We start from the raw sequence: 26916 nt of genomic DNA, 5'->3' as shown, positions 1-26916 counted from the left end.
TGTGCTTCAGCTTCTGCTTCAGCACCTGCAGCAAGCCAGATTTTTCATTGTTTGGATATGGATAAGGTAGATACAGGGTGTATTTGTTAGTATCTGGATGCCTTGCCTATTGCAGGAGCCAGCACCAACTTCATCCTTTGCGATTAGGATTTTAGTGAGCTTTTTCTGTTTTCCTGAATAGACGAGTTAAGTTTATGAACTTTGAAGAAACCTCTCTTCCTGTTTTCATTCCCCCCTACCAAAGAAGTTAGCCTGACACAAGTCAGTGCAATCCTGTGATCTTAAAATGGATCATTTTTTACCAAGAACTTTCTACTTTTAAATACTGCATGGAAAGTGAAATCTAATTTTTCATGACTATAGGTTAGTTCTGGCTATAAGTTATACAAAATTAGTGCATTTTGTCTATCTAGTCTGTTGTAGAAAGGCGCAACAAATTTTCAGTCATCTTTTGAATTCTAATTTTCCTGTCCCAGAATTGCATTTGAAAAACTGACTGTCATGACTACAGCAGCATGGAGAGCCTGTGTCAGCACACATCCTGTAGTCATAGAGGAAGGTCTCTTTTCCAGGTGCATAGGTAACTCAGCACTGGAGCTGAGTTGTGCTTTTGTAGAGTGGAAGGTAATGGCACATGGATCAAATGGCTGACAATTGCAGCAAAGATACTGCCTAGAGTATATGTGCAAAATGTGTTCATGTTCCTAACATATGAGTTACACATGCGGGGTAGCTGCAGAAGTAGTAGGAATAAGCTGTTCTATGTGACTAGTGCAGAAGAAGCAGAAGTATTAAATTTAAGAACAGGATCCATAGGTTAGATTTCAAATCTTTTATGCCTGTCTGGCTAAATGAACACAAGAATAAATTGTCCAGGGAGGTTATGAAATCTCATGGGAGCTTCGTAAGATGAGTTTACCCAAACCTCTGTGGGGACTGGTTTAGACAGAGCTGATCATACCTTGGGTAATAAATAGGCCAGATGGCCTTACAAGGTTCCTTCCTGACATGGTTTTTATGAACCTCTCAAAATTTCCTGCAAATTACTTGCATATTGATGTTTTCTGTACATGTCATATTACAATAAGATTGTTAGCAGCTACTGTTTTGGCTGCTAAAAAGAATATACTAGCTGGGCAACTGAGATATTGTGGCATAAAAACTTCTTTCTGATCCTTGAGAACTGCAGAGAAAGGAGAGATAGTCTCTTCCAGGATGCTGTACCAACTTCTCACTCTTTTCCTTCATTTCTGACAAACATAAACTGACTCTGTTCTGACAAACATAAACTGACCTTCTGCTGTGAGTGCAGACAGGCAGGAACTGAGAAAACTGGACCTAAGAAAAATAGGAACTTGTGCAGTTCAAAGAGGGACTGTAAGGACCCTGAAGTGGTTAGGGGGATGTAATGATATATTGAGAATAATGGGACTTTCCCGGTGGTGTTGGTAGAAATGTTAATAGATAATTTCTTAGTAGGTGTGATAGCCAGAGTACATGCCTGACTTAGAGTAGTTCCCCTTCACTTACTGAGCATCTTTCAGTAGCTGTCTCAGTTTGGGCCAAACGAATGCAGATGTGCTCTTTTTTTGCAGTCCCTGTTGTTGTGTATCTTACCTATGCATAACTCCATTGCGTGTGATGGTGGTTTTATTTTGGGGTTTCTCTTCCTTTCTTTTACAAAGCTACATGAGTCCAGATGTTGCTTCGGGTAAAGAGATGAGTGACAGCTTTGAAGGAGCAATAGGAAGTGGAAAACAAGAAGGAAAGTCATCAAAGAAACATAAGAAATCCACACGTGCTCGTTCACGCCAGGAGAAGTCCAGCAGACCAAAGCTGACCATACTAAATGCAAGTACAACCTCTTTGAGGGTAACTTTAGGATTCCTTTGACTTTGCCAGAAATAACTGTGTTAATCTTTGCTTGCAGGTTTGTAACACGGGGGATAAGATGGTGGAGTGCCAGCTTGAGACACACAATCACAAAATGGTGACTTTTAAGTTTGATTTGGATGGTGATGCACCAGAGGAAATTGCTACTTACATGGTAAGACTTGGTGATGCAGCTGCCCACAGTCTCTTTCTTAATGCACCAAGTTGCTTCATTCAATTTATTCTCGTGTGTCTTGTTGGCCAAGCTTTCTGGTAGCTGTGGAATGGGTTATTAATAGAAACGTTACTGGTTTCCTCTTTATTTTGATGTGGCCTTATAGGTAGAGAATGAATTCATATTGCAGAGTGAAAAAGAGACATTTATTGAACAAATGAAAGATATTATTGATAAAGCAGAAGATATGCTCAGTGAAGATACAGAAGGAGAACGAAGTTCTGATCAGGGAATGAGTCCCCAACAAGATGCTGATAGACTGGAAATGAATGAGGTAAGAAATGTTAAATAAAAGGTTTCTAGTTTGTTTCCTTTTTCTTAACAGGCAGTTACTGTAAATCAGCTTTACTTCCTGTGTTTAAAAAAGAAAAGTTTCTTAGCTAGAAATATAATGCTTTTACTTCATTAACTCGTACAACATGAATGCTCCTTGAAATGATGCTGTCTCATATCAGTGCAAGAGGAACACTAGTTCTGTTTTGGGCTTATTTTTGTTTTTTAACAGGAGAAGCGTCAGTCTCAAATGAAGACACCCGTGTATCAACAAAATGGTAAATGTCCTTTGAATACAAACTTAATCTCAATCTTTAAGGCGGTGGTGAGTTGATGCAGAAGTTGGCTACATTCAGGAAGAAAACCACCAGTTACTGCTGGTTGAAAATATATCTAGAAATATGGGTATAACAGTGATCCCAGCTGAGCGCAACCTGGAAGATCACAGGGCTAACCTGGATAAATCCAGTATCTGGGGATGTTTAGGTAAGCCCTGAATTACACAGGCTGATAGGCAGTGGTGAAAAAGTCAGGAAGGTATGGGCAAGAATGATTTTTTCACAACAATAACTCTGTTTGCAAGAGAAAGCTGAAAAGTTATGTTTACGTTGGTAATTTAATTGAAATTTCTAACCCATAAGTTTTCAGCTACTTTGGTATTACAGGGGCAATCTTGGCCATCTGAACACAACGTATCTTACGGGTTTGACAGATAAATTGAGTGGGAAGGGAACTGGCCCTTGATTCTCTCTGTAAGTGCATGCTGGTGGGAAAAATGAAGACACTGCTGATGGAATTGTTTCCAAAATTCTTGTTACACAACATCACATGCAGTATTTGCTCCATGCTGACAGGGGAAGAAGGATAATTTAGAACTTCTTTGACAAGTGCAGAAACGGAATCTGCCAAACTAGACTTTCTGCTCCAAAGATCTGGTTTATTTTTTGCCTGTAAATGTCATAATTTTCTCAGTACACCTGCTTTAACACAACATTTATGTTTCTACTAATGGTAGTTACAAGGTGTGTATAGTTCTGGTTTGCCATTTACATGTGCCAGGCTTTGAGATGAGATGTGAAAGAAAATATTAGCTGGGAAGCTTCCAACATGTTAAGCTGGATAAACGCTACAAAATTAACAAAATTTTTCACTGTGAGAAAACTGTCCATAGTACTGTTGTTAAAGTTTTCATGTATGGAACTATTACCCTTCTAAAAGTATGAACACTTGAAAATAAATTTTCAAATAACATATGTGGCAGAACTGGGAGGCATCACTGTGTCCTTTCCAGAGACATCTCAGGAGAAGGGATAAGAATCAAATTAGAAGCCCTTGATTTAATCTCGGCTAATACTGTAGAAGTTCTGATTTTCTTTTCCAAACATGGAAATTTTGACAGATGTCAGGTTTTGACAGATCTGGAATGAATGGGATCTGCTGTGTTTACTTTTTATTTTCTTTTCATCTCTAGTTTTGCATACTGGAAAAAGGTGGTTTATCATATGTCCTGTTGTGGAAAACCCTACTACTGATGCACCAGAATTTTCTCCACCAGTACCTCAAAGCACACAGCAGTCTGAAGGGCCAGGTATTTACAAACTTCATAGAAAATGTTTTCTTCTCTGGAGCTGCTGTATCATCTCTATTCTATTCTCACCTGATTTAGCTGTGGTTTGCTTTACTGCATTTAATTGGAGGAGGAAAATGATCAATTTGAAGTTTTGCATTTCAAGTGTGTTCCTCGTATTGAACCACATTAGGAATGTTTACCCGAGTTTCAGGAAAGTCTCAACATTTAATTCTGCCTCATGCTATAAGGTGGCTGAAGTTCTAGTCACTGCCGTTTTAATAAGCAGTGTCTTTTCTGGGAAATATTTTTGCATAATCTGCAATGTTACATTCTAATTTGACTTGTATAACAGTTATTTTCTGACAGGAAGTGCTAATGGGTTACAGCTAGATATGGTTATCACTGCAGCTAGTCAGGAGTTTTTGCAGTGACTTTCTTCTCTTCATTCTGTGCAGCTCATTAAAAAGTTAATTTGATGTTTGTGCTCTTTCTAGACCTGGAGCAATCAGATGATCAGCAAGTGAGCGCTGTGGTGACGGATCTGCCTCGTGTCTTAGCTGGCCAGCAGCTTCCCCTCCAAGCAGGTGTATGTGACAGCCCCATCGGAGCCTCTTCATCTCTGTCACAAGTTCCTTCTGCAGCATCTTCCTCCGGCTTGCTGAGCCAGGCAGAGTTTCCAGCTCCGGCGCTACCGGGATCCGCTCCAAATATCCTGGAGCAGGCAGCTGCTAGCGGCGCTCAGCAGGAGTATGCTCCTCTGAAGGCAGCGGTGCCCGCCCAGCCAGGCACTCCTGCCCCCCATGCTGCCTTGCTGGAGGAGCCTCCGGACACTCCCCCCGCACCTCAGCCCCTGCCACCACCAGCCGACGAGGGTACGTGTGTCCCCGAGGTGGAGATCGCCTGTTGCAGCGTCGGGCCGCACAAGTTGGTCCCGGCAGCCCCCGCAAAGGCAGCGGAGCTCTGCCCGCTCCCCGTGCTCCCGGATTCCATGGTTTTGGAAAGGCAGCCTGCGGTGCAGGTGCCCCACCTGCCCGAGGCCGGGCAGCCCGCTGTGGTGCAGCACTCCTTCATGAACCAAGTGTTCCCTGCGTCCGCCACGTCAGACCCTCTCAGCCTGGCAGGCTCTCAGCTCCAGAGCCCCACTCAGGTGCCAGTGGCCACGTCCCAGCAGCACGCCATGCTGTCCCAGGCGCAGCCCGTGGCCTGTGCCGGCGTGGGGATCAACCTGCTGCAGCAGCAGCAGCCCAGCACCGCCGAGTCCGACGGAGAGGGACCTCCCCGGGTGGACTTCGTCGACAACACAATAAAAAGCCTTGATGAGAAATTGCGCAATTTACTTTACCAGGAATATGTTCCTACTTCTTCTACATCAGCAGGGACTCCAGACACCTCTGTCCCATTAGAACAGGGTGACAGTGAATTTAACTTGCCCCCTTTTCCTGAAGATCAAGTTCCCACATTGGATTTGAGAGAACCAGTCCACAACGTTGCAGATACCAGCCAGGAGGTGAAAACTGCTGCCGAGGCCCAGTCGGTGCCATCTGAGGTCTCACCCTGCCCAGCACTGGTTAGTCCAGCAATGACTCTGCCCTTTATACCCCCAAATCCAGCTGTTAGGGAGAGCACCAGCAAGCCTGTGGTAGGACATGTGTACATTTCTTGCTTCTCTGAACATTTTATATTTCTGCTCCTGGGTATATTGCACTTTGTTGACTGCTTTCCAGTGTGAAAGTTCTCTTAAATTTTTACTGTCAGATGCATTTTGACTCATCTTACATAAATGCTTAATAATGAAAGCTGACCTTTTCCTTTAAGTGTGGTATAATATCTTAATTAATTCTCCTCCTCTTGTGTCCTGTTCCTGAAGCAAGCAGAAATGTGATAAGTTTTAAGAATGTAAAATATGTGAGGGCTATAGTCATTCAAGTTCTGATGAAGATAATCATACTCAATAGGAAACTTTTAAAAATGTAAATTAATGGCAGCGATTATAATGCCTGCCTTCTAAGTCAGTCTGAATACAATTAAACACCTTGGGAGCCTTTGCTTTGTTCAAGTGTTGCAGCTAAAGGATAACAATCCGTAGGTAGAAGCTTACACTGCTTCTAGTAATTTCTTTTGTCTTCCATGAACTTGGCAGAGCAAGACTTTGCTAGGAAGCATCTAAGGAAAGCTGGAGCAGGTGGTCTGGGTCATTATTTACTTAATGTCTCAATTGTGCACCTGTGTTGTGTTCTTTCAGATAAAATCCTGAGTTTATGGAATTCAACAGATTTGCAGCACTTTCAGCTAGAAAATCAGTGTATATCTTACTTGAAAAGTAGCATTACTGGAGGTAATTACCTCACCACTAGCAAGGATGAGGCTGTTTCATATAGCATTTGCTTGATGAACTGTATCAACTGCTTAAAAGATTTTCCATGTTACAGAAAAGATGGCTGCACTTGAGTAACTCATTAGAGCATATTGTTTATAATCATAAATTACTTTCTACGGCAGATAAAATTCTCTCTTTATAAAAGGTGTTACGTCTCCCCAGTAATTGGAGTTTGTCCTATTAAAGTCTGGGCCAATATGAGAAAAGAGACATAGAATTTCTGAAGACAGTCATACAGATGAAGAATATACAGTCTGGCTGGAAAAGCAAACCAGAACAAAACCCCAAACTGAGAAAGATAGATGTATATATATAATAGATATATATATAAAAACATATAAAAAATTCAGTGCCTGTTTTTTAGTAACTTAGGCTGCAGTTCCCTCTGTGACATGGCCACTGCTTTTTTTCTTCCAAGAGAGGAAAAAAAATGCAGGAGTTGGAGAAAAAGCTAGAAGGCCACTTCCACAGACACTATACAATAGTTTACTATTCCACAGTAGTGTCAGGGCGGAGAGGGAGGGAGAATGCATTGCCTTTCTGCTTTGTGTGTGAGACTGAAACTCTTCTTTTTTCTTTTTACTGAAAGTTTGAAAAGTCAGAGGTCAGTGGCATCAGTACTCATTCCTCAGAAGCAAGAGGTGGGTCAGCAAGCAGAAAAGGTAATGCGCCTTTCGGTGATGAACAACGGTGATGCATCTGTACTAGTGCGTGGTCCTCTTTTCCAGTGACCCTTTGCTGCTCCCCCTCTGGTTAACTGCAGAGCATTGCCAAGCACAAGGCATTTCTGATCCTATTTGTAATGTAAATTAATATTAAACATCTTACTTCTTCATCTGCCCATTAAGAAACTGGGTATTTATTATGCTTCATGTACCCATCTTGCAAGTCATGGGAAGTTTTAAGGGCTGAGGAACCCCAAACTGATCCTGCTGTCATGAGTGGGGTTGAGGAGGGCTTATATATTTTTTTGGCAAAGCTGGATACCAGGTTTGTGCAACAATGTAGAGCATTCTTGTCCTGGTGGATGTGGATCATCCACTGCTTTTAGGTCAATGCGAGGGGAAAACATTGGGTAGCCTGAATTCATCTGTCTTGCTGCAGACCAAGAAGAGTAGGCAAGTGGAATGTAGCACTGTGTAGTAAAATTAATGTATCTTGGATACCATGAAGCAGTGATGTATCTCACCATTTCCTAACTATGCAGTGACAGATTTTTGCCTTATGTTCACTCTCTGCAATGTGCCATAAGCTTTCTGAAAAGCTTGCATTTATTGGTTTAACTTCAAAACCAGCATTCAGATTGTGAAATAATCATGTCTTGATTACTGCCACTAATATTTAGCTTCTTGCATGCTTCTGTGGTCAGTGGGCACCTTTTGAACTTCTAATTTCCACTTTCAACAATGTGCATTTAACTCCATTTCAGGCACTTGTAATGGTTGGTACCAGTATTGGTCAAATGAAAGGTGTGAAATACCAGTCCATCTGTGGTCAACTGCAGCATTTTGTTTGCATGAATAGCTGAGTGTGGTTACTTTTTCGAGACAGCAAGAGCACCGTAGTAAAGCAGGCCCAATGTTCCATGCAGATTTTATTCTTGTTCTGGTTTTCTCCTTAAATTTCCAACTGACTAATGAAATTCCACACTCCTCTTATTATTTGAATTCCCCAGATCGATAGATTGAAGAGAGTGCCTACATGCAATTATTTTATATTGTCATCAATATTGCCTCCTGCATTATAGATCCTGTATTGCAGAGACTGGATCTCTAAATTATTCTTCAGTGCTACTCTTTATCACACTTCAGTTTATCACTATAAACATGTTTGATTTTATTATACCTAAGCATTCCAAACATTTTATTTTTTTTTTCCTGACTTGTAAAACAGGTTCAGCTGCAAGCATCACTTCTGCTCCTGCTGCTATAACAAAAGGCCCTGTTCAGGTAACCAGAAACTAGGAGCAGTTTTATGCTTGATGGCTACAGTACCTTTCAAAATTAATCTCTCTTTTTTTTCTCCAGGTTGCACCTACATCATCAAGCATAACTAAACAGATGGAAACTTCTAAAAGGAGCGAGAAGGCAAAGACCGTGACTTCGTCTGCACACACAGATAACGTAACGCAGATATCTACAACAGATGGGGTGATAAATAACCTTCAAAGGGATGACTCTCTAGACTCTGGTTCCTATGGAAAACAGGCTGAAACTCATGATAGTGGTACACCAGCCAAAACTATTGGCAGGTTTTCAGTAATCAGCACGCAAGATGAATTAACTTTAACAGCACCGCACTGCTTAAGGTTCTCAGCACCCCCAGACGTCTATTTGGATGAGCTACCTTCCAGCCCTGATCTGAAGACAGCTGTCCGACGGGTGCAGACAGCCTCTTCTGTTGATGTCCTCTGTGACCAGGGTTCGAGTGATTCTGCTGATGAGACTTTCCGTCGTCAGTCGGCTGCTGCTGCCCAACTGTCCCCCCCGAGCAGTAGTGCAGCCACTGACTTAATTAAAAAAGCAGCTGCTTTTCTGCAAAGATCTGGCAAATCTAGCTCGCCAGGCCTTGATTCTCCCAATGGTCAAGGAACAAAAATTCCTACCATCAACATAACATCTTTCCACTCGCAGTCGTCATACATGAGCAGCGACAATGACTCAGAATTTGAAGATGCAGATATGAAGAAAGAATTGCAGAACCTGAGAGAAAAGTATGTTGGGTTTGCAAACAATTCTAGGAAAGCTTGTGTTAAGATACCCAGGCAGCATCTCTGCATATGATGAGCAAATAGGTGTTTTTTTATAGCTGTCATGAGTAAACTGGTTCTGGGGAAATTAGGCATTGCTAGGAGACCCTTCCCCCAGATGTCATACTGCATCCTTTTATACATCACTTTATTTGTCAATTCCATTTAGAAGAAAGATTCAGTAGCAACTTTTTTAAACCCCAAAACTTTTCTGCTGTGATGTCCAGTTTCCTTACCAAAAGGCTACACTGATAGGGTAGCAAACAATAGCACTTGTAATGTGTGTGATAGTAGATTCCCATGTGGCTGCTATTTAAAGTGACATGAAATAATCTGGATGCCTATTGTAGGCAGCTGCCCTTCTTGGCAAGGGTGATTTAGACTACCATGTCTACAGACACATCACTATTCCCAGACTCACTTTAACAGTAGATACCTGTCTAATAGATACTAGATTAAAGACCCTCACTTCGCCTCCCCTCGGATGTCTCATCAAGTCATTGGTCCAGTCTTGGCAGCAGTCTATTGTGCTGCTAGTCCTGAGAGCTAGCTAGCTTTAAATTTGAACATTTTCTTTCTTTCCTGGCAGGTGATGGGTAAAAACTAGCATTAGGTGCTAGTTTAATCAAAATATGAAACTTTGCCTTAAGGTATAATGTTTTACTGAATACAGATGATGCACCTTTTTAAAACAGAACTACAGTAATACAAAACCTTTAAACTGACTTTATGGCATCATGAAATCTGCATTATAAATAAAGTAATGATTCATATGCTAATGGCATTCTTATGGGAAACACCTTTGGTTTTCTTCATGTGGAATTCCTTCAAACTGTTGTACATGCCCTGAGAGTTAACTTTTTTGAAGCTCCTGGTTTGAAGAGAGAAATTCTGGAATAGTTTGGAGTTCCTGTCAGATCTCATGTCAAAATCAAGTTGCTTTTGCTAAGGATGTTGAAAATCTTTTTAGCTGTCTAGGATTGTCTTATAAATGAATATTTGAGGTAGATTGTTATAACTTCATATACTTCTGCATGAGCAGCTGATTGTTTTATAACCAAAGACTGTTTTGTTTCTTTTTTTATACAAAAAACAAATTTCTTTTTTTATACAAAAACCAAACACATCTTGACAACAAATTAAGTTGTCAAGATGTGATGCTTTATCAAATACATGAATAGCAAAGTTCTCTATTTTTCATGTTCAGGCATATGAAAGAAATTGCTGAACTTCAGACTCAGCAGAAGAATGAAATAGAGGCACTGTATATTCGGTTAGGGAAACCCCTTCCTCCCAACCTGGGGTTCCTTCACTCAGCCCCACCAAGCGGCCGTCGCCGAAGAACCAGCAAAAATAAATTGAAAGGCGGAAAATTATTAAACCCTCTGGTCCAGCAGCTCAGGAGTGGAACATCAAGCACAAGTAGGTACACTAGGCTGCTTTCCATATGCCCGATGTTTGTGTCAGTTGTGGTTCTGCTGTGTAGTTGCATGGATTGCAGGAAAGGCACTGAATTTTTATTGGTTTTAATACTAGTGACTCAAGTTTCCATACTGCAAACTGTTTTTGAAGTGGGCTTCCTTTGGAACAGGCTTATTACAGCTGCCCAGTGCTGAACCATACATACTTTCTCTGCATCAGTTACAAATGCTTGGCAGAGAAACAATATTCCACTTTCATTTGGAATACAGCCTACTTACATTTTTCTCATCCTTTATACAAATGCAGTTTATTGATACTTGTATTCACTACTTAGGTGCTGTTATCCTCTATTGATAATGTGCTGTATCTTGTTGTTGTTTATCTTTTCCTCCAAGATGCTGTATAAGTAAGATTGGATTGCATTTGCTCCCCCAAAGGATGGGAAGTAAAAAGAGTTATGCTGGTGGATGCTTTGACTGTCTGAAGTAGTTCAAGATTTTTCAAACTGTAGTACAGTCTTGAGTCATTATCTCTTTGGAAAGTATAAAGATATAATTCAACTGGGAAATGTTGATATACCTCGGTACCTATTTCTTCAGCAAAATGTAGAATAGAATATGAATAATTTTTCTTCTAACTTAGTTCATGCTGTTATTTAGAGGAGCAGAAGCACTTCAAACCTTGTAGTTCTTGTTTTCAAAGTCGCTGCATCATAGGTCCACTTCAAATTTCATTACATCAATCTTAGTTATGGACAGAGTGTTTTGGAGGTTTTTGCTTTTAATTAAGGATTTCAACTGAGATAGGAAAAGCAAAGGTGTTCGGAGGCAAGATGTTCTTTGATCCATCTTGAGTCTCAGTATTCTTGCCTACAGGAACTGAGGCAATGTTCAGTGCTTTATACCTCTTTAGCTGTTGCTTGACTGACGTGCATCGCTTTTACTTCCTTTCCTTGTGATGGCATACTCTGTATGTCTGTTATCCTTGGTGCATTCATTTTCCAGTTTGTTCTTGGGTTCTCTTTAGCCATTTTTTTCCCCCTCTGTCTAGTCACAAAACCCACATCTGTCTCCACTCATGAATCTTGGCTCATATCAATGCCCAAAGAATTTAAGCTTATTTCTGCATAAAATGTCCCAATTCTCCTGGTTTTTTTCCTTGTCACCTTCAGTCAGAGAACAGAAATCTGTTCAGTCACACTGCTACTTTGGTGCATGCTTCCCTTCCTGCATTTCTTATGTGTTATTTTCCAGTTTTTTGAGGCACTGTGTAAAGTTCACATTATCTTTGAGGATCTCATGCCTGAGTCTTCTCACCCTTGGCTATGTAGATTCCTCATTTTTGGCCTTCCTTGGTCCTTTCTCAGGGATCAAGGGCAGGCAGTTGCTAATAGGGTTACTGATGTAATTGTCTTTTCCACTCTTAGATGCTTTTGCTGATAAATCCATGTAACAAATTATTACAAAAGTGTTTTGGTGGTAAAGCCTCTTTGCTCAAGTTATCCATGTCTATAGATATATAGATATGGATACTTATGTATAGAAATGCATCTATATATAGATTGCTATGAATAAAAAGTTCCTCATGTCTTTGCAGCAACTTTTTGTTTCTCTCCATTTGCCTATGTTTCACCTTTCATGTCTGAGAGCAAACCTACATGTTCTGCTCAGTTGTTCTGTGTGTTCATCCTCCTACTTAGGCACTTCTGCAGCTCTCACTTTATTTCAGCAGTGCTCCTGTTGAGGTCCTGACTCCAGTCTTTCTGAAAAATGCAGAAAAACTGTAAAAATCAAACCTACTTCTTGGAGAAACTGCATCAGCAGTACTATGTGTAGGTTATTTTCCGCTGCAGGCTATCCACAAAGTCTGTGCTTTGTACAGTACTTCAGAATTGTAAACTGCTGTTCCTCTTGGTAGCAAGGTAATGATTACTTTTAGACCCAGATTTTTATTCAGTGCTTTCCTAGCATTTGCCATTGCATGTATTTTTTTTGTTTGCTCTTGCAGGTAATCTTTCAGACTCTAAAGACTCACCCCACAGAGAAGCAACTAAAACTCAGCCTGGATCTCCTGAAGCAGCAACAGTAACTTCCCCTGCATCAGCTACCTTTGGGAAGGCTGTTCAGACACAACAGCCATGCTCTGTCAAAGCCTCTTTGTCTTCTGACATCTGCTCCGGCTTAGGCCCCGAAGGAGGTGACGTGAACGCAAGCTCTGGCCAAGGTGATTTTTTTCATACCAGCTGTTCAGCATGTCTTCTAGCACATGCTAAAATTAGTTCACTTCCCTTATGCTTGAACTTTTAAGGAGTGGATTTCACTTCTAGTGATGTAGGAACATGAAACTTTGACAATTCAAATTACTGGCTTATCTTTAAAAGATCACTGCAGTATTGTCAGAAGAGCAAAAGTAACGTATCTTATCAAGTATTAAGAGTCAACACTCAAGAAGGCATGCTAATTTTTAGGAAGGAAATACCTTTTATTTTTGCCAGCAGTGGCTTTATACTGACAGCTTTTCTGGAGTCTGCCTTATAGATTTCTGAGAATAAAGAAAGGAAAAAAAAAAGGTATAGAAGAATAGGGGATTGTATTATAGGAGGTTCCTTTGGTTCATTTTGGGCTTTTTTTTTAGTCCGTTGATACTGGTAGACCCAGAGTTCCTCATTGTAAACTACCAACTGAGTGTGAGGGGGGGGAAAAAATAAGCAAGAAAAGAAAAAACCAAAACAAACCCAGAGAACCAAGTTATGTTTCCTTTATCTAAAGGGTTAACTTTTGTGCATGGTTTTGGAGTCCCACCTAAATGACTGTAGATTGGCTGTGTTCCCCAGTCCCGACCTCTGATATTCTGTGTATCGCACACCTCAGTAGGCTTTGACTGATCTTGTTGCCATGCATATTGGAAGTTATAATGGTGATTAAAATACCTTCCTCTCATTGCACATCCTGCCAAACTAATCTACAAAATATCTATCTGTTCTTTTCTGCTGTTATTGCATCCTTTGTGTATGGTCAATTAACTTACTCCTCTTTGGCAAAGTTAAAATGGAGATGTGGATGTTTAACTAACAAAGCTGATTTGACTGATGGTATAGGACATCTGATCACAGCTACTTGTACTTTATAAGTGTCTTTGTTTTCTTCCCTTTATATTCATTTGCAGGCTGGACGGTTTTCCACCAAACGTCTGAGAGAGTGACCTATAAATCTAGTAGCAAACCTCGTACCAGATTCCTCAGTGGACCTGTGTCTTTGTCCATCTGTTTGTATTTGTTCTTTTGTATTTTATCACAGTCCATCTTTCTTTTACCCCCTTTTTCCAATTCCATATTTTATATCTTTAATATGTTTGGCAGGATGCCCCTTTTTTCTGAACCATCTTTTCTTTCTTTTTATCTTTCTTTTAAGTAATCATCATGAACACACCTTATTTATATTAATTTTTCATATGAAAGCTTTTTTTGCACTGCTTTTGGCTCATGCCTGGGCACCAAAAGCATGTGTGGAAGATCTCATCATTTATTATATAGCTTTATGGTAAATTTTACCCTGGACTTATCTATCAAAGCTTTTGTACTTTATGTGATTTATGTTGAATTAACTTTTTTGCAATGTGGCAAATATACATGTCTGCTGTCCTGATTCCAGCGACAACAAAAAGAAATCCATCCTTCTGTAGACGAATGGTCTCTTTCACACATGTTTGGACTATGAAGACATGCATGTAGCAAGCTGATACAATACTAGAAGGTCACTGAAGGGTATAACTTCCATACAAGGGCTGTATTAACACGATATACAGTACTGTTTATATCCACTCTATTTTCTTTTTTTCCCCCTGCTCTTTGCATGTGGAAATGCTGAGACAATAGTGCTCCAGCTAGTTCGTTCTAAATCTGTTTTCTAGGTGGGCTTTTCCCCATGCATTCACTTTAATTACTTTTAAGTGAGCAATGTTTTATATACTTGTAAGCAGCAGGAATATCTGGTTACTCCAAGGGAGAGTACCATCAACTTTTTTTGTGTAAGCTGATCTGGCTGAAGCACTTCACTCAGTTTATTTTCTTATGACCTTATGTGACCTCAGAGATGAAGTCAATTAGCAGTTCATCAAAGCATAAATAAGTAAAAAGCAATATCAGATTTTCAGATGATACTTTGAAATGGATTGCTAGGATCCAGTATTTTTGTTTCAAATAATTGTGCACCTGCTAATTGTACCCTATTTGTATGACTTCTAAAGTAATTGGCAATTCAACCAAATGATATCAAGCTATTTAATTTAAAAATTAAGACCATTTTACCAATCATAGATGCTGCTTTTTAGGCAAACAGATTTTGCTTGTACAATAAAGATATGTTGTGCTGAACAGGTACTATAGGCCACTTACATATAACATTAGAAAGGCTAATAATGTTCTTGAGAAAATATTTGGTTAACTAACTGCTCATTTGCATTAATATCAGATCTCCCATTGGAGTTCTACATTGCTCATCATTATCCAAGTGGTACAGATCAAAGGCACAAGACCACTCAAATACACTTCTCCTAATTTTATGAATAAACAATATTTTTAAAAATAATCTTGAATTCTTTTTTGTTTGAGGTCCTTGAAATCCCTGCACTCACATTCTTGAAAACTGATGTTTACTGCTCAGCATACTGAATTTATTATAATGCAAGTTTTTAATGACCGTTGAAGTCATGAGACAATTGTGCATTCAGGGATTTTTTTTCTGAGAACCTCAGGGGAATTCTCAGTTCACAAATTTTCCCATTTGATATTATAACGGACATAGTAGTTTCTTCCTCTGCCCATGTAATTCCCAGAAGTTGTTTCATTAATCTTTCACAGAATTACTATTCAGTAGGATGCAAAAAGACCGGGAGATGGCAATTAAAACCCAGCATATTAAAAATGTTTGGGTGCATGGATATTGTGAATGAAACCAAGGAAATATGTAGATCCTTCAAATCGTGAAGTTTCCCCGATGCTTAAATAACTCAGCACGACTAATTGCTTTCTGTTCTCAGCCCATATGCTCTCTTCTCGGTTTCTTCCAGGCGAAGTGTTCGGAGAGTAGGTTTGCGCTCCCCCATTTCTGAGTCATATAAGGAGATTGACTGAGTTTCAGGCACTTTATTCCTGACACAAGCCTCCAAAGTCACCACTGCGCAGAGAGTGCAGCTTAGTTTTAAATAATGCCTATCACTTGGGCTGCTAGACATTTTTCCACAGCTGAGTTGCTGGTAGATTTTGATGGGGACAGGAGGTTATTTTAGCTTGTATTCCCGATGAGTCCAACGGGTGGGTAGTGTGTGTGTGAAGGGACGAAGAAGAGGCTGCATGCAGCTGCATGGTTCCCCAGAGAACTGCTGGGATGGGACTGCTGCGGAAGGGCTGTATGGCTGGTGGTTCCGTAGAGCCGGTGTCCAGAGCAGCCATGACCACAGCTCCCAGGAAAAGTACTGCTAGATGCTGCTGCTGGGAATGCCAGCTGGTTTGGGCTCCTTCCCCTCTCAAAGGGACATAGATTGACCCAGCATGCAGCCAGAGCCAAGTGTTTGGACTAGGTGTGCCATATGTTTGTGTCTTCACTGCACACCTGAGCGAGAAGCGTGACCGGTAGCAAGTGAGCGCCAGGGACAGGGTGCTGGGGTGCGGCTGCTGGGGCCAGGCAGTGCTGGGGCCCAGGGCTGTTCCACAAGTCGAGCTTTCCCTGGTGTTTTTTGATTGTCTGAGAGCTACTGGGAGAAGTTGTGCTGGATTTTCAGAAATGCTCTGAATCTGTATGTTTGATTAATGGAAAAACTGCTCTTTGGGGAGCTTGGATATTCCAGTGTGAGGCCTGTACTGTATTAGCAGCACGCTTTTAAAAGATGCATTCAGCTTTTTAGATACAGTAAAGATAGTTTTACAAATATTTTGCTCTGGTTCCATCAAACTTGAACACTTTCACAGTGTTCTTCCAAAACAGCTTCTTGTTCTGTTCCACACATCTAGTATTGACTTCTCTTTTGCATTTTTCATGGACTAAAGTATCCTGGATGGGCTTCAGCATCATTTTAGCCTGAGCTCCTTCCCTGGGTCAGATTGCAAGGGTATCTTAGGGAAGAGTTTGCGCTGACTGTGAGTGGAATTTTCAAAAACTCCATTTGGCTTAGACTTGTAATCTTGTGTAAAGCGATTTTTGTCAGGTCTGTAGTAATTAATATATTGTATGTGCATATGTGATTATGGAAATGGTCTAAACAATTTATTGCCGCTTCAGTTTTATTTTAGCTTTCAAGCTTTTTGTCAGCTGTTAGAGGGCAAACATGGGAGAGTGGATTTTTTCTGTCCTGTATGATATAATAGCTACTTAATTTTTCAGATGAGAAATCTGGAATTGGAGGTAAAACACTCTACTGAACTTTTGCAGTCTTAAATTAAATCATAATTATGATTCATCTCCTCAACTCTACAGCAATTAAACACCTTGATTTTAGAAGTAATACAATTAATCTGGTGAATTAGGTTTACCATGTGCATTTTAAATTGAATTTGAATTTAAAACCAACCATAATCAATGATTGTCAGTCCTTACTTCAGGCAATATCACCACTTAGATCATGTTTCTCATCTCCCAAGCAACATTCAGTGATTCAGTTTGGAAGAAATAGCTCTTTTTGGTGATTGACTCTCCTGTAATATTTTCCTTAATGTTGGCTCCTTTCACATGGGTATTTTGTGAATCTGTCTAGTATCTCTGTTCTCTGTTACCTCCCCACACATTTGGGGGCCCCGGGTTTGACTTGGCACCCGAGGTGCATATAAACTTGTGACTTGGTTTTCAGGAAGCAGAGGGGTTGGTGATTAAACATTTTTACATGCATTTGAGCACGTACTGTAGTCAGCTGCCTGCTTTTATTTTTTGCAGGCAGTTGCTTTTCATTTGCATACATATTGTGCTAAACACTACCTATTGCTACATGCAGAAATGGTGAAGGATAGTTAACAAAATAGCATTTTAGGATTACAGCCACTGATGTTTCCATAATGGGACTTGCTAGCTAACTTTGAGGTAGACAAGGTAAGGTATATCTGAGGGAAAAGAGGGGGAAAAAATTAAAGGTACAATGCAGATTGCTGAGCTGTGAATGTGACTTGTATTTGTTATCTAGGCTTTTACCTGTATTTGTTATCTAGGCTTTGTGAGAAACTAAACTTGGTCATGCTTGCATAAGACATTAGTGTAGTCATGTCCTTCTGATTTTCCTGGAATAGAAACGATGTGAAATGAAATAATAAGAAAATCTTTCAAAGCAGTCCTTCTGTTCCTCTTCATGCCACCCATATCAAAGCACAAACATTTCTTCTCCCTTTCTTCCCCTCTCTCTTTTCCTTACTTTCTCTTCCTCAGTCTCTGACTGATGTATCTATTCTCTCCATTGAAGACTCATTCAGAGCCTATATCAACCTGGACCTGCAGTCTGAGTTTAAAGCTGCATTTCTGGCATAATAACATAAAATATCAACACCAGTTTGCTGTAGAGAAAAGCACATCCATCCTCTATCTTGATTTCTGCCCCACTCTGATTTTGCTCGTGTTTTCAAGTGCTTCTTCACAATAAACTTGCCATGCCCCATGTCAGATGTTCATCTCCTCCCATACCATAATGATACTCTTCTTATCAAGTCCAAAATACCTTTCAGGAAATTTGGCACTCAAATAGAAATGGTGCTTATGTCTGGCGAGATCTGACAGTCAAGTAGGGTTCTCACTACACTTCTGGCACTCTTAACAGAATATATAAAATCGTGATGCAGGATGTAATGAGCTAATAATAAAAAAACCATGTAGTTTGGTTAAATGAAAACTCAGCTACTCTGCTGGATTATTTTTCTGCACTTGGACAAGGCATAAGGGAAACTCATTCATGGTTACTTTCAATTAAAGTTCAGAATCTCACATGTAGACACAAATCGTACTAATAAAGTATTTGGAAACAATTGGCCTCAGACCTGCAGAACAATGTATCTTTTTGGACTTGTAAAACAGGACTCTTAGGGTTGTTTTACAGTTTGTCTTTTGCAGCCAGACTAGCTTGACTTGTTCCTGAAAGCATTTTTGGCCTCCTATCACAAACTGAATTGACATCATTTCCTGCATAAGTAGAGTAGGAATCAAAACCTCCTATAAGGAAGCCAAGGCAATTTTGAAAAAAAAAAAAAAAAAAAAAAAAAAAAAAAAAAACCCCCAACCAATGAACAAAACCCACCAAAACAAAATCCCCAAACCAAATGCATCTTTAAGTCATGGGACCTTGCTTTTGGCATGCTATTGAACTTCTTGAGCTTCTGAATGGCTGCACATTAAGAAAGGTTTGAGCTGTCCAGTTATTTAGACATCCTTTACTCACCTGAACTGCTGACTTTGTCTGTCCTTTCTTGCATAATAACTACTTTTTGATTGCTTAAAAGTACAGAAGCTTGTCCGTCAGATTTGTTGTGTTTAGTCTTACCTAATTCTGTATGTCTTGTATTGTTTTACCTTGTAGGGTCCACCTTGAAACGACTATGTCTAGGCAAAGATCACAGTAGTAGTAACTATCCCATTTTTGTTTCTCAGTATTTCCTTCATGGCATGGGATGTTTTTTGCTTTTTTTAATTTTTACTAAAAGCTAGTTGTCTAAGAAATAGAGCTGATGCACTTACACTGGTATGAAATTAGACCGTATAAATTGTGATACTTTCATAGTAATGCATGTGCTGTTGATGTCTTGGGAACCACGCATGCTGCAAGACAGTTGTGGTATTCTGTGTGTGTGAGACTGCACGCATGCGGCGAGAAAACTGGATTCAGTGTTTGTCTTTCTGAAATACACACCTTTATATGACTGCAGTTCTCTGCTGGAGGAATTTATAGCTTAAAAGGATCTCGTTCCTGTTGAGCTGCATGAAATATTAAACACTAATTGATGAGCTTTCCTGTCAAAATACTTACTTTTCTCACTGGTCCCTTTCCCCCAGGCAAAGGAAAAGGAAATGAGCAGTATTCACTTAGAAGTTATGTTGCAGGTTGAATGCATGATCATTTAAAGGTTATTAACGTATTTTATATAACTATAGGACTAATTAGTTTACTTGGTTTCATTGGCTGGTAACTGATTAACAGAGAAAAGACGACTGAATGTTCATGTTTGTTTATATAATAATTTTACTACAATTCTGTGAACTTTTTGCTTGGAGAGATGGTCTTTATTTTAAATCTTTAGCTATATCAAATATGCTAGCTGAAAACTTACTTTGTATTTTATGCTCAGGTCAAATTCAGGCACGTTCAGTTGCTGTTTCCTGCTGGTCTTGCTGTGTCAGTCTTGTAGTCACCAACACTTAAAAATGATGGATTTTTTTTTCCTAGTTCTTCTAGATATAGGTGAACATATAATATTAAATTTCTGTTAATACTCTTCCTGTTTGCTTTTATCAATACCAAAAGTTCTGTATCTTTATTTTTGTCTCAAAAACTTACACACCCACTTATGTCCTCCTCTCTCTCCTCTTTGTTCTGTAAATTCATGGTCCTGATGCATTTTTCTTTTTAAAAAAAAAGTGCAAATGGTTGAGTAAATGTTCCTAACACCATTGAGAGAGATTGTGGGTTCCCAGAGCCTTTGAGGCATTATAGCCAACCCTACTTGTAATCTATATGACAATTACGTTTTTCCAGGAGGACAGTAAATTTATGCAAGTAAAATAAACAGTAAATTCATATTTTAAATGTGTGCAGTTTAAGCACTGCCTCCCACTCTCTCATGGTAGTCTCCTCTGAGGGGACTGTAAGCCTTAGGCTGTCAGTGTTACTGGGACTGCATTTGTTTCTCCTCTCAGAGTCATTCATTTCATCTAGAGAGAAGTTGTGAGTGCAACAGCTAGTGGCTGAGGTAACTAGAAAATATAGTGAATATTATTAATATATATTATATATTATTAATATATTTACACTAGAAAATGTGATAGAAAATATGAATGCATTGAACTTGGACCATTTCTTTAAGCAAAGGTGTTCTGTAGAAAAGTGGGGGAGGGTTAAAAGTCAGAAAAGCCACTGTTTGTATTGCAGTAGATGAGAAACTGTTTGAACATCAGAGTGGTGAAGCAGAGATGCCATTGTCAACTTTTTTTGTGTGTGATTTTCCAGGATCCTCGACAAACAGTCTTGTAACGTGTCCTGAGCCCCTCCCACAATCGACCCTGCAGGTTCAGGCCAACAACAGTAACAACAAGAAAGGGACTTTTACAGACGATCTTCACAAGCTGGTTGACCAGTGGACAAGCAAAACTGTTGGAGCTGCACAGACAAAACCTTCCTTAAACCAACTGAAGCAGAACCAAAAAAGGCAAGATATGGAGCCAAAGGCTAATCCCATGCAAACACAGAATGAGACATGTGGAGTAAGTGGCACTCCTTGAAGAACGTACCTTTTGCTATGTGTCTGAAAGCCTTTGCAGAACTCAGATTTGGAGGACGTAAACTAAAGTTGCTTCAGATAGAAGCTTCCTATAAATGTCCATCTCTTTTCATTAAGTACTAAACCAGATATTTTTTTAAAATTGCCTTTTGGAATAATCTTGAGGGATATATAGGCTGCAATATATATATAAAATATATATTTTTTTTTAAATTGCAAACTGCTTATTAACAGCAATATACAGCAATACTCGTGCCATTAGCCATGTGTTGCTCAAATCTTAACTATTCCTAAAGTTTTCTTCTTTTTGATGTTTAATATTAATTTTCCTTAGACAGAACAGTGGCTGGGCCTGTAGCTTGGTGACAGCGAGCCTTTGTTTTAGTGGAAGAGGAGTGAGCACTGTGCTGAGATAGGGGACAGATGGGTGTGTTTCTGACCCTTGCTTGTTGTACTGGGCATCTTTAACGCTATCTGCCTTGTGAAAATGCCATCTTCAGAAATGATGTGAAAGTAAGCTACAACAAAATGGAAATTGGAAGTGCCGCCGTTTGTCCCCTGTTATTTTCAGTAGCAGGAAAAAAGCATTGTGATAGGCATTTGTGTGTGCATTCAGTGCTTTTTTTCATTGCTGAGTGATGATATGGAGGCAAACACAAAAATCAATGTAGAATCCCAGTTTACAATTTTATCCCACCCTGGTCTGGGTTTCCTCTTCCTCCTCCTCATAGTTGGATGATTCTTTGACTAGTAATTCTTACTGGATGCACTGGTAATTGAGCTAAAGTAGAGGAAAATAAATTATTTTTAAAAGCAAAGAAATAATGAAGACAAAAACAGTGAGAAATTGTTTTGTAATCCCTTAAAAAACAGATAACTGGATCTGCACAGTAAACCATTGCCTTTTTGGCATGTAGAAAGTAAAAAACTTGTATGAAGCAGTGGTAGCTCTGTAGTTATTAATGAGGTGAAACATGCCAAAGCAGGAAACGTGCTAATGCATCCAATTTGGTACCTGCTGGTTCGGAGTTAGTAGGGTCACCAGCTTCACAGGGAAAAGCATTTGTGAAAATGTATTAAGCAATTTTATGTCAATTCTTAATTGCCATAAATGGACAAAAAACAGAGAGTAAATAATTCTTCTCCTTAGTGACAAATTAACCACTATAAACCCATTCTGGAGTAACAGTGACAACTACTTAAGACCCTATTAGTTCTCATAAAATAAGACAAAGGAGGTGTTAGTAAACACAAATTGAAGATTTCTAGAAAATAATGGTGAGGGCACAAAATTTGTTCTGTTAAGTCACTTTTTATTCTTTTGATGTGCTTTTTGCAGCTTGATCTTTTCCCTGAGACTCCTGTGGAAGTTTGAAGTATTTGATGGGAGTGTTTTGCCCACTTATAACTCTGGAAAACTGTTGTCATTTTGCTTATTTAAATCACGTGTTAACATCAATTTAGGGTTAATTTTACCTTCTGCTGTCTTGGTGTCTCTGTTTCAAAGCCTATGGAGAAGGCAGAACATTGTTATGAGGAATGAGGAACACGAATGTCCCTGTCTCAATATGCTGATTTTAGAGGGTTTATTTCTTTCTAGAACATGGCAGTTGTCTGAAGAATTAACAAGGATGATTGAAGTATTTTAGAGATCATTTGTCAAGAGCTCAGAGAGACTGGTATTCCTTACTCTTCATTTCACACCATTCCTTGTCAGCTGGAGACCTTGCAAGCCCCACACCAACTTGCCCTGGGTGGTTTTGTCCAGGACCGTGTGGGCTGCAGAAGAGAGGCAAAGGTAGATGGCAAATATTCCTAGTGTGTTTATTGTTGGGGTATTTTGGCCGTGTAGATGGCACAGCATGCCACAAATGATTTAAAACAGGGCAGTGGATATGATTTGAGACTTTTACAAGGATTCTTTTTGTTGTTGAGCATCATTCTGCTGTTTGTACCTTTTGAAATTCACCCTAAAGGGGAAATTGAATTTAAGGAGGGAGAGGACTTCATATTGTTGGGAGAGAAATATCCAGAAGAGGAGGAAGGAAATTGTGTAAAAGGACCCTTACTCTGGACAGCCAGACAAGTGACCCGTAACATCAGTGCTTGGAGTGATGAAATACATGGGGAGATGTTATACCTGCACTGAATCACCTTTTAATATGGTATTGAAAAGACAAAAAGAACTCAGGAAATCACATAAAGGATGTTAAAAATAGCTTTCTAACAGGGAGCTTATAAAGCTCAGGCTGTACTTCTTCAGTCCATCTGTTAACACCGTCTTTCTGTGATCTTTTTGATCAAATACAAAGATGCCTTTGCAAGAAAAGAGCAAGGAGCACTGAACAAATTTCCAGTGTATCAGAGAAAGTTATAATAAGGTATTATGTTGGGAATAAAGACTAGATAAACTGGAAATGTGGTGATTCTTACACCTGTTTTATTTTACTGCAACAAGCTAGCAGGAACTGTTGGGGCAGGTTGTTTCATCTTCAGAGTGGAAGTTTTATTTTAGGAGAAACTATTGATGGTCCCATACAGTGATTGGAAATGAGAGGCAGGAGAGAAGCAGTATTCATACCTTCACTTTTAAATTGTTTCTGGAGGTTACTGGACAGAAAGATGTCTCCTTGAAGAGCTTTTAAACAGGAGTAGGAAAGATGTGAGTTGTCCCATGGTGCTTTGTTGGTTAAAGGTCCCCTGGAATTAGGACTGCACAGAGATCTTGTGTGTGACACAGAGGCCACATAGGTGATGAGCATCCTCTTGCAGTGAAAGTCTAGGGCTTCTTTTATACAAGGTATGACAATGAAGGCATCAAATCAGATGGCCGATTTCTACTCTTATTTGGGTTTTTTTTTCAATCTCTAGGCCTTACTGGTTAGGGGTAATTTATTTTTTAATTTACTATTTTCTCTTACTGTCCCCGCACTGTTATTAATATGCAGGGTACCTGTGTGTTGTCTTCTCCTTCACCCTGAAAACAGAGAACTAACTTTCCCAAGTTAGCTTTTTTGCTTGAGATGCTTCTACAGGCATCAGCAAATTGCTTGCTGTGTGAATACAATATATTATGGGTACCTTTTTTTAACTAAGTGAAAGTTACTCTTTAAGGTTGGAAATAAACTTAGAAGATAAATCGGTGATGTGTTTAGTAAGAGTTTGTGGGTTTATTTTCGTCCTCTTTATCATCAGAAGTGTAGAAAGCAATAAAATAATCAGGATGCAAAGGAACACTTTAAATTCTGCTTTGTTTCTGTAGAAGTTACCTGTCAGTTTGGCTGCAAATACTGGTTGATACATACTAGACGTTTAGGGGGAAGCCTTCAGGCATCCAGTTATGTCACAGGAGCACTGATACGTTCCTTTTCAAATGTTTTATTGAAACATGGAAATACATAAAGATTATCATCACCAGTAATTTGAAATGTAAGAGGAGATATTAGGAAGAACTGAAGTAAAACTGTCTGATGATAGTTATTTCTCTCATGCTCATTCATGTGGAAGACATGATGAAATAATCCTTTTTTACAGGTAATTGTGGTTATCACCAGTCAAGGAATATGCTTAGAAACATGAGCTTTCCTGTGTGTAAAGAGTGCTGAATATTGTGTAGTTAAAAGCATTATTTGAAGATGCCTGGGAATAAAGGGCTTACCAAAAATGTTTTCTATTCCTCATACTGTTAGGTAGCTCCCTGGGTTTTAAAGAAAAAACTATTACTCAAAAAAAGCTGTAAACATGTTCCAAGTCCATAATAAGGTTGTTTCTGTGAACATGCAAGTCTATGTCAGTTGGTGACGTGTGCTGGGTCTTAGACACCGTCAGTACTAACTGCACATCTGTTCGTATTTAGTACATCTTGATTTTAATGAGCTGGCTGCCTGGGAAGCAGGCTTTCTGGAGATAGTCACAGACATAAAAATGGAGCGGAAAGACTATTAACACCTTTTATTGTGTCTTCCGTCTCCATTGGATTGGAAGAATAATAAAAACCAGGATGAATCTGTGTTTGAAACTATTTGACACTGCCTTCTTGGTCTGAATGTCAGAATAGCTTTCCAGGAACCTGGAAGAGAACAAACACAAATCTTCAGTAGCACCTAATAACTGGGTTTTCAGCAAACTGGAGAAAGGTGATAAAGATGTATTAGCATCCTTGCCCTGCTCATGTTGGCAGCCAGCTCCAACCATGTCCTGTGATTCAGTTTTGTTTCAGTGGTAGTTGGACCATACAGCAGTAAAACAGTAATGCTAATGTAGCCATCAAAATGTAGCCGGAAGAAAAATAATCTAAATCCTGCAGTTTTAGAATGGGTTGTGATTGTTACAGTCAGCTTTCACAGAATTACCTGGTTTCATCTGTTCTACTGTAAAAACATATTTATAATAAGTCAAACACAATTCTTAGCTATATAATTTCACAGCACTGTAAGTATGAATATTGCTCAAATGGCACTTTACAGCTTGCTTGGTAAAGCATGAGAACAAGGTGGAGAATTTTAAAGAAGTCCAAAGAACAGATATTTTTTTTTTCTGAACTACCATAGCCTTTGTCCAGTGGGATGTTTAGTTTTTAAATGGTTTTGTGTATGTTCTTCTTTGTGTATATATTTTTCTTGTTTTCTAAATGAGTGTGTGTGATTATTTGGGGGAACAGGAATGAAGGGCAGCAAGGGAAGGACTGGCAGCAGAAGGCAGGCATTTGGGGAAGCAGGAGCAAGAGGTGGCTCTTACCTGGCAGGGACTTCTACAAGCCCTCAGGGCAGAGGCTTATTAGTGCAGGAGAGGTTGGCAAGTGCAGGAGGAGGCAGCATGAGCAGACGTACAAAGGCAGCAGATAGAGATGCTGCCATAGGTGTTAGTTCCGTAAGTGTATTGCTTCTATTGAGGAGGTTAATTGAAATGCAGAGAAAAAGAGGAGGGGAATTTCACTTCTTTCCATATAATATAGGACACATTTTAGGTTGTCAACCCAGTCTCCTTTCAAAAAAAACCCTAGAACCTATTAAATATCTCTAGCTGACAGATTTTTGTTATGTAGTGATGACAGACGTAAATTTTGCAGTGCATTTATTCATTAAGTTTGAGACTGTGTCTACCTTATCAGCCTCATTAAGGCCAAGGCAGCTGACTTTACTAGGCTCTAGACGGGCAGCAGAACAAACAGAAGTAAATTAATATTGTAATAATAAAAATAAAGTAATATCATGCATAGCTGGCTAAATCATATAATCAGTCTCATTTCTTATTAGTAGTGTTGCATCATCTAAAGTTGAATTAGGAAGGGAAAAGACTACTTCTGCTTTACACTCCTGCAGGAGTATTAGAGTATTTTAAATAAATCCCGAACACTTGTCCTGTATGACTGCAGGATATGGCTATAAAGATCTTCTGTTTTTCAGTGATCTCTAAACACTGGTTGTTAGAGCTGGATACAGGAGTCTGATATTGTACCAGCTGTTTTCAATTCTCAAGGTAACTTCAGTATAAAAGAAACAACACCCATATCTTCAAGCTGGGGGTAGAATACCAAAGCCCAGAAAATGCACTGGAAGCTGAAGCCTTGTCCCCACTAGGATATAGTGTGCTGTAGTTGATGCACATCTTAGAATCAACAGCTTGGGCCAGAACTGGCACCTTCTGAACAAACTTGCAAAAATGACAAGGTAATAGCTAAGAGGAGAGGTCACCTGGGCAAGCATGGAGCTACAGATAACAAGTGTCCTTTCAGCACAGAATTGGCCAGCGTGTGAGTGATGGGAGAACTTAAGGGCTCACAGCTTCACTTGTGAACTTCAGCCCCCACAGCAGCTGTAGGGCTTGTGCTCAGGGGTAAAATAGCCTTACCATTGACACGGCACCTGGCTGTGCCATGCATCTCAGGAGCGTCCTTCGCCATCCTTCCATTAAAATACCAGCCTGATGGATTGAAATGCTGAGCTAGTTCTGTTCACAG

At 39.6% G+C, this 26916-nt stretch overlaps 1 protein-coding gene across 12 annotated transcripts in view; it reads left to right on the top strand.

The window, feature by feature from the left end:
• The window catches only part of WNK2 (WNK lysine deficient protein kinase 2), a 79483-nt gene that overhangs the window by 41173 nt on the left and 11394 nt on the right, over positions 1-26916 (top strand). For 6 of the 12 annotated variants that reach the window (XM_026857755.1, XM_026857750.1, XM_026857761.1 and 3 more), the window contains 14 exons: positions 1686-1851; positions 1931-2047; positions 2214-2381; positions 2613-2658; positions 3852-3968; positions 4445-5517; positions 6917-6989; positions 8221-8276; positions 8355-9040; positions 10284-10498; positions 12506-12721; positions 13664-13762; positions 19043-19087; positions 20687-20940. In XM_026857755.1, the coding sequence (XP_026713556.1) occupies positions 1686-1851; positions 1931-2047; positions 2214-2381; positions 2613-2658; positions 3852-3968; positions 4445-5517; positions 6917-6989; positions 8221-8276; positions 8355-9040; positions 10284-10498; positions 12506-12721; positions 13664-13762; positions 19043-19087; positions 20687-20940 (3331 nt within the window). Of the gene's footprint in view, positions 1-1685; positions 1852-1930; positions 2048-2213; positions 2382-2612; positions 2659-3851; positions 3969-4444; positions 5518-6916; positions 6990-8220; positions 8277-8354; positions 9041-10283; positions 10499-12505; positions 12722-13663; positions 13763-19042; positions 19088-20686; positions 20941-26916 lie in introns of those variants that run through there. The other 6 variants (XM_026857759.1, XM_026857758.1, XM_026857753.1 and 3 more) reach the window with 5 other exon arrangements.

Source organism: Athene cunicularia (genome assembly GCF_003259725.1).
Source record: "Athene cunicularia isolate RWA chromosome 12 unlocalized genomic scaffold, athCun1 chr12_part1, whole genome shotgun sequence".
In the NCBI taxonomy this organism is placed as follows: domain Eukaryota; kingdom Metazoa; phylum Chordata; class Aves; order Strigiformes; family Strigidae; genus Athene; species Athene cunicularia.
The sequence above is the reverse complement of the archived record's forward strand: the minus strand, read 5'-3'. Positions and strand labels throughout refer to the sequence as shown.